The 18,991-nt window shown below is 41.5% G+C and overlaps 1 protein-coding gene across 1 annotated transcript; it reads right to left on the bottom strand.

Annotated features, from left to right (window-relative positions):
- Window positions 1-777: 777 nt before the first annotated feature.
- LOC129701687 (histamine H2 receptor-like) lies at window positions 778-14,388 on the bottom strand. Its single transcript, XM_055643044.1, has 2 exons — window positions 12,161-14,388; window positions 778-1,010 (listed from the first exon to the last, which is right to left on the bottom strand). Exons 1-2 carry the CDS (start codon window positions 13,240-13,242, stop codon window positions 992-994), a joined length of 1,101 nt encoding a protein of 366 aa, XP_055499019.1. The 5' UTR covers window positions 13,243-14,388; the 3' UTR covers window positions 778-991.
- Between the last annotated feature and the right edge of the window lie 4,603 nt (window positions 14,389-18,991).

Genomic DNA, 18,991 nt, shown 5'->3' with positions numbered 1-18,991 from the left:
TACGGGACAGGTAAAAGAAAGCCGTTTATTTTATGTTTAAAAGTGCTCCTTAAGATGCCTTTAATTCACATTTTACATTGCGAAACGATGATTTTTCCCCCTATACGAACCAGCAGTATTTTTCCTGCCGATATGGGGTTTAAATTCATTGCAACCACAACGTTCCAAATGATCGCGTTCCAGAAATACCCACTCGCAAGATGATTTAAATGGCCATTAATTTGCAGGTATTAAACACTAAATTCCTTCCATTTGGCCTATAAATCCATGACAATGAGATTTAAAAATCACGATATATTGTGAATTCATGTGTGTATGTTATTTGGACACTTAGGCTATTTAAAAATGTTGATCTTTTCTTAAGAAATGGATAGATGTTTAGATCTAGTAATTGAATTATGTAATTAGCTACAATTGGGTAACTAACTAATTATATGGTTTAATTTCAGTTCATCCAAGTAAGATTGTCTAATATTTGTTTCAGAATGCTTCAATCTATAATAACTGAACATTTCTTTCAGTTCTCTTAATTTTTAAGAAAGTTATGGGCTTTTGACTGTCCTCGATCACAGCTTTCGTGTTGTCAATGGAAAAGCAATAGGGAACAAGATGCTAATTTCCAAGTATGAAAATAGCCATAACTTTTTTAATACTGAAGATATGAAAGTGAATTATGTGTCAAATTAAACTTCTTTTTATGCTTTATCTTATGGGATAAATTGCAGACTTGATTTTTTTAATCTCAAAATGTTGTAACATTGCTATTACTAGTACCCTAGAATACAGTATGTGAAAATCTCATCTTGTCCTTTTGAATAAGTGATTCTGTTATTTTTCCTGTCAGCACTCACCGCCATGCATTTTCTTCAGCTGGGTTGGTCTGAGATACAAACTTGGCCATCATTTACTGCAGTACTGTAATTAGTTGGCTGGAGTCATAATTCTATTGGGATGCATCAGTTTGTCCCTCTCACACCACCTGTCCAGCCTGTTAAATTTCATCTAGCGACCTAGGTGAGAACAAACAACATTTACCCGGGGAAGTGTGTGCTCGATTGGCAAACATCACTAGTATGAGAAGCGGTTGTTCATTGACGTTCAATCAAACAAGCTATTTGCCCAACACCTATCAGTTCTAATTAATGTTATGCCACATCCTTTTTCCTTGATATAGTTTATACTATAAACATAAATATGTTTATCAAGTTGCATATGAATACATTGTAGACACCAAAAGCTGTAGTAACTCAGTGAGACAGGCAGCATCTCTGGTGAGAAGGAATGGGTGACGTTTCAGGTTGAGACCCAAAATGTCACCTATTCACTTCGCTCCAGAGATGCTGCATGTCTGGCTGGGTTACTCCAGCTTTTTGTGTCTATCTTCGGTTTAAACCAGCATCTGCAGGTCCTTCCTATGCATATGAATACTTAGCCGTTCTTTGTGCGGTTGATCTATGTTTCCTGTTTAAGTTTGCTGGCACCAAGTAGCATTCTTATCCTTTTCCTCTCTTCCTTTCACCCTGACCCTGCTTACTCTATGAGCAATTCTCTGTCGCATATGGGAGGTGTAACCCTTAAAGTGGACACTTTAGATCTGATAAAATATTATTTAATGGTTCTATACCTATCTGACATACAAATTACTAACTGTGGACAGCCTGATTACAATCATGTATAGTATTTTGGCTGATTTTGGATAGCGCGCAATAAAAAAGCTTTTCACGGGACCGCAGTACACATGACAATAAACTAAACTAAACTAAGCAAATGAATAACAGTGTGCCTATCACGAGAATGGGCTGATCTTTCGAAATATGTCTAACTAGCATGTGGGCAGCTTACATGTTTAATGGCTCAGTTAACATAGGCAGATAAATGTAAAGCAAAACCATTAAGCATTGATAATAATTTTACCAACAATATTTTCTAAGCTTAATGTCATGATTTTAACTAGTGTTTAAATCTCTTGACCTAGCTGTTACTTGCTTACAAAAATATTTATTTCCCTCACAGTCTGAATCCTATTTTTAGGCACAGATGTCTGTGATTAACTAACAGTAAAAGAAAGAGTTACCACTGAAGAAATTCCCATTCACTGTCTTGGCAGTGTGAGCCAATGTTCATAGACAATAGGATGTGTGCTTTTAAAAAGGGCAATGATCCCACCAGGCTCTGGTTACATAGCCCCTACTGTGAGTGCAAAGCACAATCCCGGATAAGATGGTATAATGAGCAACGGTAAGTATGCTTCTACAGTACTGCATGAATGAAATGCACCTTCTCCAATTATATATTCAGTGTTATATTTACATAAAACATAGAACAGTACTCCACAGGAACATTTGCACCGAACATGATGCCAAGCTAAACTGATTTTATACTCATCAATATCCCTCTATTCCATGCACTTCCATGTGCCCATTTAAAAACCTTTTAAATGCCACTACCGTATCTGCCTCCACCACCAACCCTGGTAATGCGTTCCAGGCCACCACCACCTCTCTGTGGTAAAAAACGTGCCTTGAACATCTCAATTGAACTTTCCCCCTCTCTCCTCATATAGCTTTTGGGCACCCTGGGTAAAAGTTTCTGACTGTCAACCACATCCATGTCTCTCATAATTTTATATACTTCTATTAAATCTCCCCTGAACCTCCGATGTTTCCAGAGAAAACAATCCAACTATCCATGCTCTCCCTGTACCAGAAACCCACTAAACCTGGCAGCAATCTGGTAAACCTCCTCGGCAGCCTCTCCAAATCCCTCCATATCTTTACGCAGAGGTTCACTTGCACCTCCTCCAACCTCATCTACTGTATCCGCTGTTCCAGGTGTGGACTCCTGTATATCGGCGAGACCAAGCGCAGGCTCGACGATCGTTTCGCTGAACACCTCCGCGCAGTCCGTCTAAACCTACCTGATCTCCTGGTTGCTCAGCACTTTAACACCCCCTCCCATTCCCACACTGACCTTTCTGTCCTGGGTCTCCACCATTGTCAGAGTGAGTGCAAATTGGAGGATCAGCATCTCGTATTTCGCTTGGGTAGCTTGGGTAGCTTACTCTCAGCGGTATGAACATTGACTTCCCTAGCCCTTGCTTACCCACTCTCTCCATCACCTCCCCCTTCCTAGTTCTCTGACCAGTCTTACTGTCTCTGACTACATTTTATCTCTGTACTGCTCAATCCCGTGACATCAGTCTGAAGAAGGGTCTCGACCTGAAACATCACACATTCCTTCTCTCCCGAGATCCTGCCTGCCCTGCTGAGTAATATTTTGTTTCTATCTTCGATTTAAACCAGCATCTGCAGTTCTTTCCTATATCCTCCATATCTTTCCTGTAATAGGGTATACCAGTTTACCCACTTAATGTGAAGCATTTCATTGTTTTAACCAGTGTACTGAATTGTTATGTATTATTTTGTTAATGGAATAGACTATTTTCCATAAAATAAAAGCTAGTACCATAAAATATCAAAAATAGTTTCATACACATAAACAAATTGGCACCTATCGCCCTTTATATTTTATTTCAAACCCAGATTTGAGTGCTTTAAAAAAAAAACTCCTTCAACAAGGGTGGCACAGAGGTGCAGTGGTAGAATTGCTGCCTTGGTGTGCTAGAGACCCGGGTGCGATCCTGACTATAGGTGTTGTCTGTACGGAGTCTGTACGTTCTCCCCGTGACTACGTGGGTTTTCTCTGGGTGCTCCAGATTCATCCCACACTCCAAAGATGTGCAGGTTTGTAGGCTAATTGGCTTGGTATAAACAAATGTAAATTGTTCCTGGTGTGTGTAGGATAGTGCAAGTGTACAGTGTGATTGCTGCTTGGTGTGGACTTGGTGGGCTAAAGGGCCTGTTTCCACACTGTATCTCTAAAGTCCAAACAATTCCCAAACTAAGAAAGCAAGAAATGACCCAAAATAATTCCTAATCAGTTATTATTTCAAGGCAGAATACTCGCTATTATTCAACACCATTTTCCCATGATTGACTGCAGGATGCCGATTCTGTCAGCATTTGGCAGTTCGAAGTGGAAACATCAATGCTGAAACAAGAGCTGCCCTGCTGAGGTCAAAGCTCGTGTCTTCTTGCTATTTCCCAGAGTCTGCATCTAATTTTAAAATCAATGGTCTTGATCTGCCTTGAGCATGGGTTTCATTTCCCATAATATACAAATATATTTTTTATTTCCAAAGTGAGCAGTATAGTGAGCAGTCAAAAAGGAGAACTTTCAAAACTCAGCTACAGCAAAATCTTGAATGCATTATCAGGAGATTTTTTGAAATTTACAGGTGGAGGTTTGTTTTAGAATTCATCTCAAATGAATGTGGTTTTGTGGCTTGCCGTACATGATAAACACAGGCATCAATACAGTAAAACAGTTTGCTAGAGAAACTCTGCATCGGGACTGGGAGTGCAAAGGGGAGAGGGTCAGTATAAAGAGGAGAAAATGAGGGGTGAGGCTGGAGCTGGCAAGTGATAGGTGAATCCACATGAGGAGAGCATGAAAGGCAGGTTGACCCGGGTGGGGGGAAATAAGCCTGAAGATAGCAGTAGAGGCTGGGAGGTTATAAGAGGAGAAAACAGAGGGCTGCAGGTTACGGATTCTGCTGAGAAAGAAAGATGATGAGTGGAACCAGACAAGGGAGAGACGGTGTATGTGGCAACTGTAGGGGGAGGAGATAGGGGATCCAAATATTCACCCACACACAGCCTACTGTGTCCCCTTGTTTCTTCTTAAATTGCTTCAGGAAGTACCAGGTAGAAACAAGGAAATGCTGGTTTACAAAAAAAGACACAATTTAGCTCAATGGGTCAGGCAGTATCTCTGGACCTCATCTCTGACACCACATCTATGACCGTTTTCTCTCCGTTCTTGATCTCTCTGTCTCCATCACAGGGAACAGACTACAGTATTTACTACAAACCTACCGACTTCCACAGTTATCCAAATTGCACTTCCTCCCACTCTGCCACTTGCAAAGATTATATACCCTACACGCAATTTCTCCGTCTCCACCGCATTGGAATGAGGCTTTCTATTCTTGGACAGCCAAGATGCCATCTTTCTTGAGTAAGCACAGTTTCCTCCCTGCAGCCAGAGATGGATCCCTTACCTCCATCTCCTCTGTGTCCTGTAGTTCTGCTCTCGTCCTCCCCCCCCCCCCCCCCCCCCCCCCCACCCCCAGACGGAAGAAGGATAGAGTTCTCCTGGTCCTCACCTTCCACCCCACCAGCCTCCACATCCAACATATCATCCTCTGATATTTCCTTCACCTCCAACGTAATCCCACCACCAGTCACCATCTTCCCATTACCACTCCTTCCCGTCTTCCACACATACCACTCCCTCCACAACTCCTTGGTTCACTCTTCCCTTCCCACCCAAACCATCTCATCCACAGGTACTTTCCCCTGCCACCACAGGGAGTGTAACACCTGTCCCTATACCTCCTCCATCACCTCCATCCAGAGATGCCAGCTGAGTCCTTCCAGTTGAGACAGAGGTTCAGGAGCACCGTGTCTAACTTAATCTACTGCATCCAGTATTCCTGATGTGGCTTCCTGTACATTGGCGAGACCAAGCGTAGACTCTGTGAAAGTTTTGCTGAACGCTTGCGTTCGACCTGACACGACCTACTGGATCTACTGGTTGATAGCCACTTTAATCTCTTCTGTACTCTCGTACACCGCTCGCAACCCAACAGGGTTTCCAATGTTAACTACAACTCATCCCTTCCTGATCTTTCCCCCCACCCTTTCTCCTCCCACTCTCTCCCCTATGCCCCACCCAGACTCACACCTATCCCCCCCCCCCCCCCCCCCCCCCCCCCCCCCCCCCCCCCCAATCCCCATCACAAACAGTCTGAAGAAGGGCCCCGGCCAGAAACATCACCTATCCATTTTCTCCAGAGATTCTGCCTTACCCGTTGGGTTACTTCAGCATTCTGAATATTTTTCTGAAAGTACCAATCTTGATGTTATTTTTTTTTGTTTACACATTCACCAGGGCCTCTGTCACCATTCAAAAGCTACTCATTGGATTTTAAAATAGTTGTAGACAAAAGAAGGGCATTTGAATAATCAAGTTCAAAGGTGACATTAAGATGGAATGAGCACAGAGAAGATTAACAAGGTTGCCAAGACTCAAAGCTTGAGCTATAATCAGGGATTGGACAGGCTAGTACTTTATCCTTCGGATGCAGTAGGTTGAGGGTGATGTTGTAAAGGTGTATGAAATCATGAGGAGAATAGATAAGGTGAATGCCTTGTGTCTTGTTCCCTGGGTGAGTGAATCAATAAGCTGTTTGCATAGGTTTAAGGTGAGAGGGAAAAGATAGGAAAATGAGGGAAGACTTTTTCACACAAACAGTGGTGGGTATGTGGAATGAGGTGCCTGGAGAAGTAGTCAAGCCAAGTACAATAAAGACATTTAAAATACATTTGGACAGGTACATGTGTAGGAAGGGTTCAGAGGGACATTGGCTAAATGTGGGCAAATGGGACGAGCTCAGATGGGGCATCTTCGACAACATGGACGAATTGGGCCGAAAGGCCTGTTTTCATTCTGATTGGCTCTATGACACTAAATCCATCAAGAACAGCTGTGCTGCACCCATTTTCCTGTCCTAGAAATACTCACAGATATACACAGTCCCTCGGTTACATACCAATCCTTCCTGACAACTGTCCGTAAACTATTTTTCCATAAATCAGAATAACAAATTTCTCCCAATACCCTTGGACTATCTTGGTTCAGATTTTACTGTACTTTGTCTTGCACTAAACATTATTCACGTTATTCCCTGTATCTGGTATTTGTACACAGTGGATGGCTTGATTGTAATCATATATTGATTGTACTCAGATATAATCTTCCCCTGGAAGGGAGATCTGACCTGTACACAATAGCACAGACATGGCCTCTCTAGAACTCAGTATAATCAGAACCCGTATCTCTACTCTTTGAAACAAATCATCTTGCACAGGGATGCACTGAGCTCAGTCCCATTTATTTTCAAATGCACTGTTTGTGTATGTTCCAAGAAACCCTCTGGCCCTGCCCTTGGATCCCATCTCTCCAGTACCCATCACTTCACATCGATCCATTTTACGTGCAGGAAGAAACTGCATATATTGGTTTAAACCGAAGATAGACACAAAAAGCTGGAATAACTCATGATGATCAAGGAAATGGTCCATTGTTAGCTGTGGGCTAGGTGAAAGCGAGTTACAATGAAACTCACTAGGACGACAGTTAAAGCATTACAACGAATAGGGTGAGGAAGGGACGGAGAGAGAAAGGATGCAAGAGTCCCTTGAAGTTAGAGAAATCAATATCTATACTGCTGGGTCGTATGCTGCGCAAGCGAAATACGAGGTGTTGTTCCTCCAATTTGCATTTGGTCTCACTGTGAAAATTGCGGAGGCACAAGACAGAAAAGTCAGTGTGGGAATGGGAAGAGGAGTTAAAGTGTTCGGCAACCTGGAGATCACGTAGGCCCAGATGGACTGAGCAAAGGTGCTCAGTGAAATGATTGCCCAGTCTAGATTTGCTCTCGCTGATGTTAAGAATCCACACCTGGAACAATGGACACAGTAGATGAGGTTGGAGATGGTGCAAGTGAACTTCTGCCAAACCCGAAAGAACTGTCAGGGTCCCTGGACAGTCGAGGATGGAAATATAGGGATAGGTGTTGTATCTCCTCCGGTCGCAAGGAAGGTACCTGGGAAAGGGGTGGTTTCGGTGGGAAGGGACAAATTAACCAGGTAGTTGCGGACGGTACGGTCTCTGCAGAAACACTTCATGTGTTTTATTGCGACTAGTCTCTCTAAACTATTCATACTCCCTTTTTTGCACAGCTCTTTCCTCGTTGATCAAACGTCCTTCCACTCAGGGCTAGGCCTCTCATTTCCACAATGAATCAAGGTGTATCAAGACAAAGCACAACTGTGACTACACAGAGATATAGTCAAGGCATGCAGTTTTAGTCTCTTCAACTTTCTCAATGTACCCTTTTAAATCTAGGAAATATTTTGGTCGACCTTTGCTGTACTTCCTTCAAAAAATAGATGCCATTGCTGACCAGATGGACAAATGTGGGCAATTTGTGAGAAAAAAGAAAGATAATGCAGATTTTTTTTAAGTCATTTGGGATTTCTACTGTACTGTACAGGGAGAAGGCAGGCACGGGTTAGTGATTAGGGATGATCAGCCATGATCACAATGAATGGTAGTCCTGGCTCGAAGGGCCGAAAGGCCGAATGGCCTCCTCCTGCACTTATTTTCTATGTTTCTATGTATCTATGTTTCAATGTTTCTAGTACATCCCAGAACCACTTATACATGTCATCAATCTTCCCAAATGCCCTGGGAGGCTGAATTTCCCATTTGAAAATCTTACCTCTGTGATCTTGACACTCATTTTTTGCAACTATATGGTAATGATGCAATTTATTTAAAACCAAAAGTCTGAGGGTAGGTTTTATTTCCCAGAATATTCAAACATAAGTTTCACTTCTATTGTTTGCTCATCTAAAGTCACAGAAACCACAAATATTCAAAATGTAGTTGACAGGAAACCATGAACTCAGTGTGAATTGTGTGTGCGTTGTGTGTGTGAGAAAGAGCTGGGGGTAGGAGGAGGCAGGGTTGTTGTTGGTGTCTGAATGATTTATTTAAAGACAAATCTCCCACATCTATGTAGTCCCACCTTGCACTGTGCGTTGAAAAGCTGAGGTTTAGACAATAGACAATAGACAATATGTGCAGGAGGAGGCCATTCGGCCCTTCGAGCAAGCTTCGCCATTCAATTTGGTCATGGCTGATCATCCCCAATCCCCAATCCCCAAGGGTTTCTGCCTTCTCCCCATATCCCCTGACTGTGCTATCTTTAAGAGCCCTATCTAGCTCTCTTGTGAAAGTATCTGGAGAACCAGCCTCCACCGCCCTCTGTGGAAGATAATTACACTCTCATAACTCTCTGTGTGAAAAATAATTATTTTGACAATGACTAAACAGCTTCATGTTAGTATTTAATTTAACTTTATATGCTTGAGGGGGCAAATTGCCTGCTGAATTACTTATAACGTTAATCCTGATATCACTCTCCCTGCTATGGCAAAAAAATGCTTGCGTTTGTCTCAAAAGCAGAACATCTTGGGCGAGAGGCTGCAGCAGTGCTAACATATACCGGTTATTGTCTGAAAACAACAAGGCCTTCAGGACCGTGTATGAAGGAACTTCAGATGCTGGTTGAAACAGAATATAGACACAAAATACTGGAGTAATTCAGCAGGACAGGCAGCATCTCAGGAGAGAAGGAATGTGTGACGTTTCTGGTCGAGACCCTTCTTCAGACTGATGCAACCGGGAGATCGGGTAGGACTGAGCAGAGGTGTTCGGCGAAACGATTGCCGAGCCTGCGCTTGGTCTTGCCTTCAAGGACTACCATCTATTTGCTGCTTCAGAATCAAAAAGAGACAAATTATATCTCAGGATGTTATTGCCCTTGCTGCTTTACCCTCCCACACACTCAGACTGAAAGGATTAATACCTTCCATGTCCCATTTCATGACTAATATTCCCATAGTATCAGGCAACGGAACAGTCCTCTCAACAAGAAGAGTGCAGTCCTGACCTCCCATCTACCTCATTGGAGACCTTAGAACTATCTTTAATTGGACTTTATCTTGCACTGCATAATATACCCTTTATCCTGCATCTGTACTTGTTTGTAATCATATATGGTCTTTTCATTGGCTAGATAGCATGCAACAAAAAAGCTTTTCACAGTAACCTGGTAGATATAACAATAAGAAACTAAACTAAATTAGATCCTCGGAACCATGATTAAGAAACACACGCTATTCAGACCATCAGGTGTACTCTGCCTTTTAATGATTGGGGCTGATCTTTTATCTAACTACCAATTTCCTGCACAAATCAATTTATTTAATATCTATAAAATCATCAATCTTGATTATGAATATATTCAGTGACTGCACCTCCACTGCCCACTGGGCCAGTCTATTCCAAAGACGCATCACACTCTGGGAGATATATATTTCTTCTCATCTCTGCCCTGCATGACCGGCTGCTTATTCTGAGGAAGTAATCCAGGATTTCAGACACAATATCTCAGATGCAGTCTTGGGATATTGTGTCTGAAATCCTGGATTACTTCCTCAGAATAAGCAGCCGGTCATGCAGGGCAGTGATGAGAAGAAATATATATCTCCCAGAGTGTGATATGTCTTTGGAATCATTCTTTACTTTTCTTTACTAATTTTCAAACCATCACAGAAGATAACTGTGTTCTCCGGACAACCTACTTTGTGAGTTAAATACTTACACTGCACAATATTAAAATCCTTGCTAAAGCCACATCAGGAATACTGGATGCAGTAGATGAAGTTAGACACGGTGCTCCTGAACCTCTGTCTCAACTGGAAGGACTCGGCTGGCATCTCTGGATGGAGGTGATGGAGGAGGTATAGGGACAGGTGTTACACTCCCTGTGGTTGCAGTGTCAGTAATTTCACCCCATTTACCCTTCTTACAAATCAATGCTGAATTTCTTTGCCATATTTGACTCATTTATTTATTCCTCAACGCTCTTTCAACATGCTGGCCACAACGTGCATTAGGCCATCTGGCTTGTTATCGCCCAGGTTAATCTAGCACTTTTTTTGAGATTGTTTAAATTAGTTACTATTCATTTCTTCACTTCTGTTTCTGATGCTCCCCAGTGACTCTGCCACGGAAGCCAGTAAATGTAGGCACTTCATTAAAAGTTAAATTAATCAATGTTCAGTGGAGCTAATGGAATAAAGGTATTTATTTGAGATTTGAAAGTGAGGATTTAATTCTCAAGTACTGGATTTCATCATTTGTGATGCAGGTCACAACCAGTTTGGAAACTTTAAAGGAGAAGAGATGGAATAGATCAATGTGTATGTAAGGTGTCTGTAAGCATTAAACTGTAGCTTAAGGCATTGATTTATTGAAAATATTAAATAATCTGTTTTATCATTGTCTGTTAATTTGATTACATTGCATTTCAAATTATTTACATAAGTACTCTACAAAACTAAAAACTTAAATTTAAGATATTTGCAAATTCTTAGGATTTGACATAAAATGTAAAAATTATCCTGCATCTTGTGATTTATATTAATAAAAATATTGATATTACTGTTATTGTAGAAATGAATCATCACGCCATAGAAGGGGATTTTTAACATGCCGGTTCTTTATAAAGCAATACTATCAGTCCTACTTACCTTTACTGCAAATTATTTTCCCTCAAGTTGGCAAACTGATTCCATTTTCACAGCCTTGATTGGCCCTGATTCTACCACATGCAGAGAGTTCCAGAACTCAGGATCTTAGATGAAGCTGGGCAAGAAACAGAGTCAGACTCAGATGGATGGGGAGGGAGTGGGGGTATTATGATGAGGAAGAGTTATTTGCCACAGTAGAGTTTGTAGAGTTGTATGAACTCTACTGTGGCAAATAGCTCTTTCTCATCATAATACCCCACTCGCTCCCCATCCGAGTCTGACTCTGTTCCTTGCCCAGCTTCATCTAAGATCCTGAGTTTACTTGCGTGGATGTATCCAGGCCACTGGATACTGATAAGAAAAAGGATTATGAATGAATGTAATAAATTCACCTTCATTCTGAGTGAGTGGTGGTAATAAATTAATGGTATCACATATTATTTGTTAATCATTCATTCCTCCAATGTCATTAATATTTAAATGGAAGTTTACAAGAATAAAATAAATTTACACTACAAATATTATTTGTCATAGTCATGGAAACCAGTCATTTAGCCCAACCTATTAATGCTGTCCAAGACCCTATCTAAGCTAGTCCCATTTGCTCCGAAAGACCTCTAACCTTTCCGATCGTAGATTTTCCTGCACTTACCTTTCCCATCTTCCTACACTTGCAAAACAAAAATCACTGAATGCTTAACTGAATAGAATGGAGAGAATAGTTTCTATTTATATGATATAGCTTTGTATATTATTGACATTGATGAGCCCTCACAAAATTAAGGTAACAGAGTTAGCGAGACGTGGACATATGAAACTTCAAAGAAAGTCAGTTTTTAACTGTCAAAGACATGTGGTGGGTGTATTACCTTTCAGAGTCTTCAGTGCAGAGACAAGTATCTTTGGTGATAGTATTGTCTGAACTTGGCTCATTATCATCCAAGATTCGGACCAGCTGGTGACACTGCTCATTCCTCAATCGACCGGCCTGATAGTTGATGGATGAGCCCCTGTTGCATGCATTCCTCTTCCTGCAGAACAGTAGCTTCTGGTATGCCATGCGGAATTCCCGATTGAGGGCCGCATAAACTATAGGGTTCAGAGCCGAGTTGACATAACCCAACCATAGCACCACAGCAAAGACGGTCTTGTCGGATTGAATCCCTGAAATCCCTGCATGGAGAAACACTGTAAAATAAGGGAACCAGCAAATAATGAAGACTCCCATCACGGTTGCTAGAGTTACTGTTGCTTTATGCTCCTTCAGACCTGGCAATGTACTTCTGGTGGCAGAGCTGATTCTTTTTGCTTGCTCTCTTGCAATTTTGAATATTTTGTAATACGTTAGGCACATGATGGCTAAGGGGATATAAAAGGTGATGAAAGCATCCACAATAGCATACGATGGGTTCATCTCCAAGTGGCACTGATTGGTCTCATTCGCGCTTTGCGTTAACGCGTCTTTGCTATTCCATCCTAGGTTGATGGGCAAAAAGGAAAACATGATGGAGATGCACCAAATGAAGACGAGTGAGACGATGACCCTATTTGGAGTAATGACTATGTTGTACCTCAGAGGGGCAGTGACTGCGAGGTAACGCTCGAGGCTGATCGCAAACAGATTGAGGATGGAAGCCGTGGACAACATGACGTCCATGCTGGTGTAGATATTACAGAAAGTGGGCCCAAAAGGCCACTCTGAATTAAGAAGTTGCAAGGTTGTCGAGAAAGGCATGACCAATAAACCCAGCAGTAAGTCAGTTGCTGCCAGGGACACAATTAAAGAGTTAGTGTGGCTCTGGAGTTTACGGTTCAACCCCACCACTAAGCACACCAACACATTGCCGAAGATGGTTATTAGTGTAACCATGCCCATCACCAGCCCAACCAGGACTGTGGAGAGCACAGACCTGCTTTCACATTCACTGGTGATGTTCTGACCATTCTCCATGTCCACAATTTTGTCTTCAAAAGAATTCAAAATAATAGCAAATCACTGCACAATAAAATCCAGTCAGATCAACCATTTAAGTTTCAATATTTCTTAAGTCGCAAGTCTGTGCAGAGGGATATTTCAATTGAAAACATATTAATATGCCAGTTAAAATAAGCTCTGCTGCATTTGTTCGATGTACTGTTGCCAGGCAGATTAGTTGGGTATGGAGAGCACGATTTCCTATATCTTGTGCATGTTGGACCAAATTCAATGTTGTCAGGTTGTGTGTGCAGCTTAGGTAACGGTCAGACCTGTAATAAAAGTGATAAGGTAAGCATTGACTGGAGTTAGACTATATTAGTACTTCTAATTTCAAAAGGAGCATCATCTTTTCAATATTGTTTTATTTCATCAGAAATAGAAATGAATAATATGATTAACACTTAATAAAGTTAACTTATTTTGGTAAATATAGCATCAAATCCAACATTTATTGTTACTAGTTAGGAATTGTTACATATACAAAACACTTTAGCTTCAAAAATGAGAGAGTGATACAAGGTGGAATTAACGTGAGAATGTTTAATAGAACGAGAGAAGCACTGTGATATCATGTTGCTTGCCAATTATGATTGTTGCATTTCAGCCAGCACTAGACCCACTGTTCATTATCTGGCAATTTTAACTTGAGTGTGGCTGATACCAAATAAAACCTGTGCTGCATAAGCTAATCTGAACCATTAAGCAACATATATTTTTCAATTGAAGTTACTCTGGAAACTGAAGAATGATACAATTTAAAACAGTGCTCTGCAGTTTTTGGTAGTTGACTTCAAGGCCTAGAAGCTGGGTTGCAATAAGAGGGAGGTGCCTAGTATCATTGGGAATGGGGGTGGGAGTGAGGTGACCTTCCAAACTAATCCTGAGCCATGGAGACCGACAGCCCTTTTGCTCTCAGGCCAAATGATACTTGACAATTCTTCCACTGTGCGCCCAGACAGCTGCAGCAGACAATCGGCAAAGCTCTACACAACATTGGACCATTCTGATACCTAGTGGTTAAACCTACCCTAAATAGATTAAAATCCAATGAGGCTCCATCTCAAGACTCAATGCTAGTGGATATTTCAAATAGCCAGAAACATTACAGAATACAATGACACAATGTAGCAATGTTACAAAATTTTGAGATTTAAAAAATCAAGTCTGCAATTTATCCCATCAGATAAAGCATAACAATAAGTTTAATTTGACACCTAATTCACTTTCATATCTCAAGTAATAAAAAAGTTATGGCCATTTTCATATTCGGAAATTAGCATCTTGTTCCCTATTGATTTTCTATGGACATAACAAAAAAGCTGTGATCGTGGACAGTCAAAAGCCCATAACCTTCTTAAAAATTAAGAGAACTGAATGAAATTTTCAGTTATCATAGATTGAAGCATTCTGAAACAAATATAAAAAATCTTACTTGGATGACCTGAAATTAAAGCATATAATTAGTTAGTTACGCAATTGTAGCTAATTTCAAACTTCAATTACTAGATCTAAACATCTATCCATTTCTTAATAAATGATTAACATTTTTAAATAGCCCAAGTGTCCAAATAATATTCACAAATAATTCACAATAAAACATGATTTTTAAATCTCATTTACATCAATTTATAGGCCAAATGGAAGGAATTTAGTGTTCAATTGCTGTAAATTAAAGTCAATTTAAATCAGCTTTCTAGTGGGTTCCTGTGAACGCGCTGGTTTAGAATGTTCACATTGCACTGGATTTGTGCCCTCAAATGCCCAGAAAAATACTGCGGGATATAAAGAGCCCAAAATGAACTACACGCTATAGAAAACTTTATATACAGGGTTATATATAAGCCCCATTTAATGTAAAAATAAGGTACATACCTTTAATTGTTTGCTTTATAAAACCCTGGGGCTGCGAGAGGTTGCGGGTTGAGAGAGTGATTTTTAAACTACTATAACTATTATACAAGGCCATAAAAACTAATAATACCTTTTGCGACGGGGTCTTTCAGCGATTTTCCGTTAATGATTTACTAGGCTGAACATTTTCGATTGCAACAGCCTAGTAAAAATCGCGTTTTAAACCCGCCCCCTCTAAACAGCGCCAAAATCGCGCACACGGGGTAGGGCAGATGCTTAGCCACGATTCAGGTAGGTTTTGTAACATACCTACACAATGCTAACTTTACATTCCATGTGTTAGGATCAGGTTTTGGTATTTCTTCTGCATAGTTTTTGAGGAAAAATACCTCCCAAATGTTGTTGGTTATAACATGATTTTAATTATGACTAGAGAACCAGTTAAAAGTTACTTTGAAAATTAGCAACCAGAAAAAAATAGCTGTCTTGGAAAAAAAAATTCCCATGGACCCTCCCTACAGCAATACCATTGCCTCTTAAGAGTGCATCTACTACTTTCCCCATGTGTGGTAATTTAAATTGATGAGCAATTACTTCTATTGATACTTGTGCAATGATACTCTGTAAAACAATGTGACAGTGTCTTCAATAATTTTAGCGTAGTAACAAAATTAAACTTATGGTTATTAAAAAGACCTTTATTTTTGAAAATCCTGGGGGGAAAATGATTTTGTTATTGCAAGTCTGAAACCCTCTACTCTCTAAACGCCATTTTCCCAGTTGACAATCGCATTATAAAATCGTTATTTTATAATGCGATTTTCTATAAAAAACAAGATTTCTTCTAACAACTATCCTGTTATACCATAACTATCTGTACCCATGTTGGAACCTTATTACAAAGATTGAGGTCTTTTAATTTTTTGGCTGCCAGCACCAACCTCTGACCGGGTGGTTTGGGGGTCTGGCTGCAACTTCAAGAAAGCTAGAGGGGTTGCAGTCGAGTGGCTCCCAATCACAAACACTGACTTTCTATTTTCCTCCATAGATGCTGCCTAACCCACTGAGTTCCTCCAGCAGATTGCATTTTTATGCTCCAGATTCCAGGTTCAGCCATCTCTTGTGTCTCAGTACCTGGAATGCTCTTGCTGAAAAAGTGGTTGATCTGCATCACTGACTACATTAAACAAAGGTTAGATGAACACTTGAATCACTTAGGTACAGATGGCTGCGCACTAGGTGCTTGGCGATGTGGCTAATTCAGAAGGGTGCCCACTAGTCGGCATAAATAAGTTGGTCCAGTGCCTGTATCCATGTTGTATGATCCTATGATTCTGAGTCTCAAACTGCTGAAGACTGAGGTGCATAATTCAATTGGCACACACCAGTAGTTGGCTTATAATACATTGTATTTTGGGAATACGCTGTATTTTGAGAACTTGCCTTTCCTCAATGCCAAGAATTCAGGGCAGCAACATTCCTCAAGAATTTGCACTGTACTTCAAGCTCAATTTGTACCCTTGTGAGTTGAACAGTTGTATTTCCAACAAAATGCAATATCCAACAGCTAACATTGTAGAACCCAGGTAACACATGCAACTAGTCCAGAATATTTGAGGGTTGCAATAGAGGCCCAGACTGCTCTACTTCGTTCAAATAACGTGGATTTCATGGTGAAAAATAGCTTTCAGTTCCACAGCAGCCTAACAATCAGTGCTCCAAAATATTACTGTGATTGTTTTAGTTTTAGTGATACAGCGGGAACAGGCCCTTAGGCCCACCAAGTCTGCGCCGACCTGTGATCCCCGTACAATAGCTCTATCCTATACACTAGGGACAATTTACAATCTTTAATGAAGTCAATTAACCTACAAACCTGTACATTGTTTGGAGTATGGGAAGAAACCGGGGCACTCGGGTAAAACCCAAGCAGTCACGGAGAGAACGTACAAACTACATTCAGACAGCGCCTATTGTCAGAATCAAACCCGGGTCTCTGGCGCTATATGGTAACAACTCTACCGCTGCGCCACCGTGCCGCCCCAGAATTTCCTTGCTGAGGAACTTTCTTGGGTGAACAACAGTAGCTCGATGAAACAAGCTTGTAATCTTCTCCCGGGAAGTCGGTTTTCATCTACCCATGCTGACACTATAATGCTGACTAATACCATGCTGACACTATTGGTCGAGGTGGGCGGCGCGACCGATGTCGCAGCGGCCTCTGCAGTCTTTTTTTTATTTTTTTGTCCCGTTGAGGGTATAGTTTGTAGTGGGTTTTTAAATGTGTATGTGTGTGGGGCGGGCAGTGGGTGGGGGAAACTTTTAAATCTCTTCCCTGCACGGGGACCCGACCTTTTCCCTGTCGGGTCTCCGTTGTCATTGGGGTCTAGCACCGTGGAGCAGCCTCCAACCAGAACGACCTGGGGGCTCAGGTCACGGAGCCTGCGGAGCTGTGGACCTACCATCATGGAGCTGGCCAGCTTCGGAGCGTGGAGAGTTCAGAGCATGGAGAGCTGCGGTGGCGCGAGGCTGCGACCCGACTCCGGTGGATGGTGACACCAGGAGCTCACGGGTCCCCAGTAGGAGACTGCTTTGCGAGGCACCGGCAATGGCGACTTCTCCCGCCCACATTGCGGGGTTGAAAGTGACCTGGAGCGGGGCCTGACATCGCCCGGCGCGGCTTTAAATGTCCGCGGACTTGCTAGCGCACGCCGGGGGCTTTGACTTTGTCATCGGGAGAAGAATGGAGAGCAGGGGAGAGACAAGACTTTGCCTTCCATCACAGTGAGGAGGAGATTCACTGTGATGGATGTTTGTGGAAATTGTGTTGGTGTGTGGCTTGGTTCTTTTCTTGTGTGACTGCAGAAACCAAATTCCGTTTGAACCTCATGTGAGATTCAAATGACAAATAAATGGTATTGTATTGTATTGTAACTGATTGGAGAGCCTCAGACCGGGTCTCTCCAACCAAAAGCGGCTGCAGTCCAAAGATGGAATCCCCTGACCTAAGAATTGTGTGAGATTATCCACTAAACCTAACCCCACTCTCCCACAGTGGAGATCCAAAACACCATACAGGCAAAGATTTACAAAAGGCAGACAGTGAAGGAATGCGCAAAGGTGATTATATGATATCTGGGCAATGTAACATAATTAATTTGAAAATGTGCCTTAATGATTTTTATGATCGCTTTACTTTTTCTGCTGTGGCCAAACATACTCTGTGGTGACAGTGATGGTGGAAGTACGATGGGGGACTGTAGAACTGAGACTGTGGTTACCTAAAATTAAACAGTAAATGCAAAGAGAAGGCGTTCTCATCAATGCAGGGCCTGGCATGCAAGTGCTTAGGAAACGACTGAATCATTTTTAACTATTTCTGCAGTTTCAACTTGACGATTCAGCTAAGCTTCCACCTGAGTTCCCCACTATTATGGAGTCATGTCTTCCGCTAAATTGACTCACTCCCTGTGATATACTGTCAATAAGTAGCTGGATTCAGACCAAACAACATGGAAGCTATGATATTGAGGACTTTATAGTCACAACACTGGCATTTGTCTAATGTGGAAAAATAGCCAAGTATGATTTGTTCACATAAAACAATTCAGATAGTCTGGTTAACTATCATGCAGTCCATCTTCTTTCAATCATCAGCCAAGAGGTTGGACCCGATGTTGGCGGCGTTACCAAATTACATTTAATCACCAATGCATAGTTTGTACTTTGCTGGAACACTCAGCACCAGAACATAGTCCTGCTCCAAGCATGGACCAGATAACCACATTTTAGAAGTGAGGTGAACATGACTGATATTTGTTGATATCAAAGCCACAATTGACTGAATGTGGCGTCAAGGGGCCCTGGTAAC

This window comes from Leucoraja erinacea, chromosome 11 (assembly GCF_028641065.1).
Source record: "Leucoraja erinacea ecotype New England chromosome 11, Leri_hhj_1, whole genome shotgun sequence".
NCBI classification, from domain to species: domain Eukaryota; kingdom Metazoa; phylum Chordata; class Chondrichthyes; order Rajiformes; family Rajidae; genus Leucoraja; species Leucoraja erinaceus.
The sequence above is the reverse complement of the archived record's forward strand: the minus strand, read 5'-3'. Positions and strand labels throughout refer to the sequence as shown.

Excerpts from the sequence above, each read along its gene's own strand:
- LOC129701687 (XM_055643044.1), bottom strand. The coding sequence starts at position 13,242 with ATGGAGAATGGTCAGAACATCACCAGTGAATGTGAAAGCAGGTCTGTG.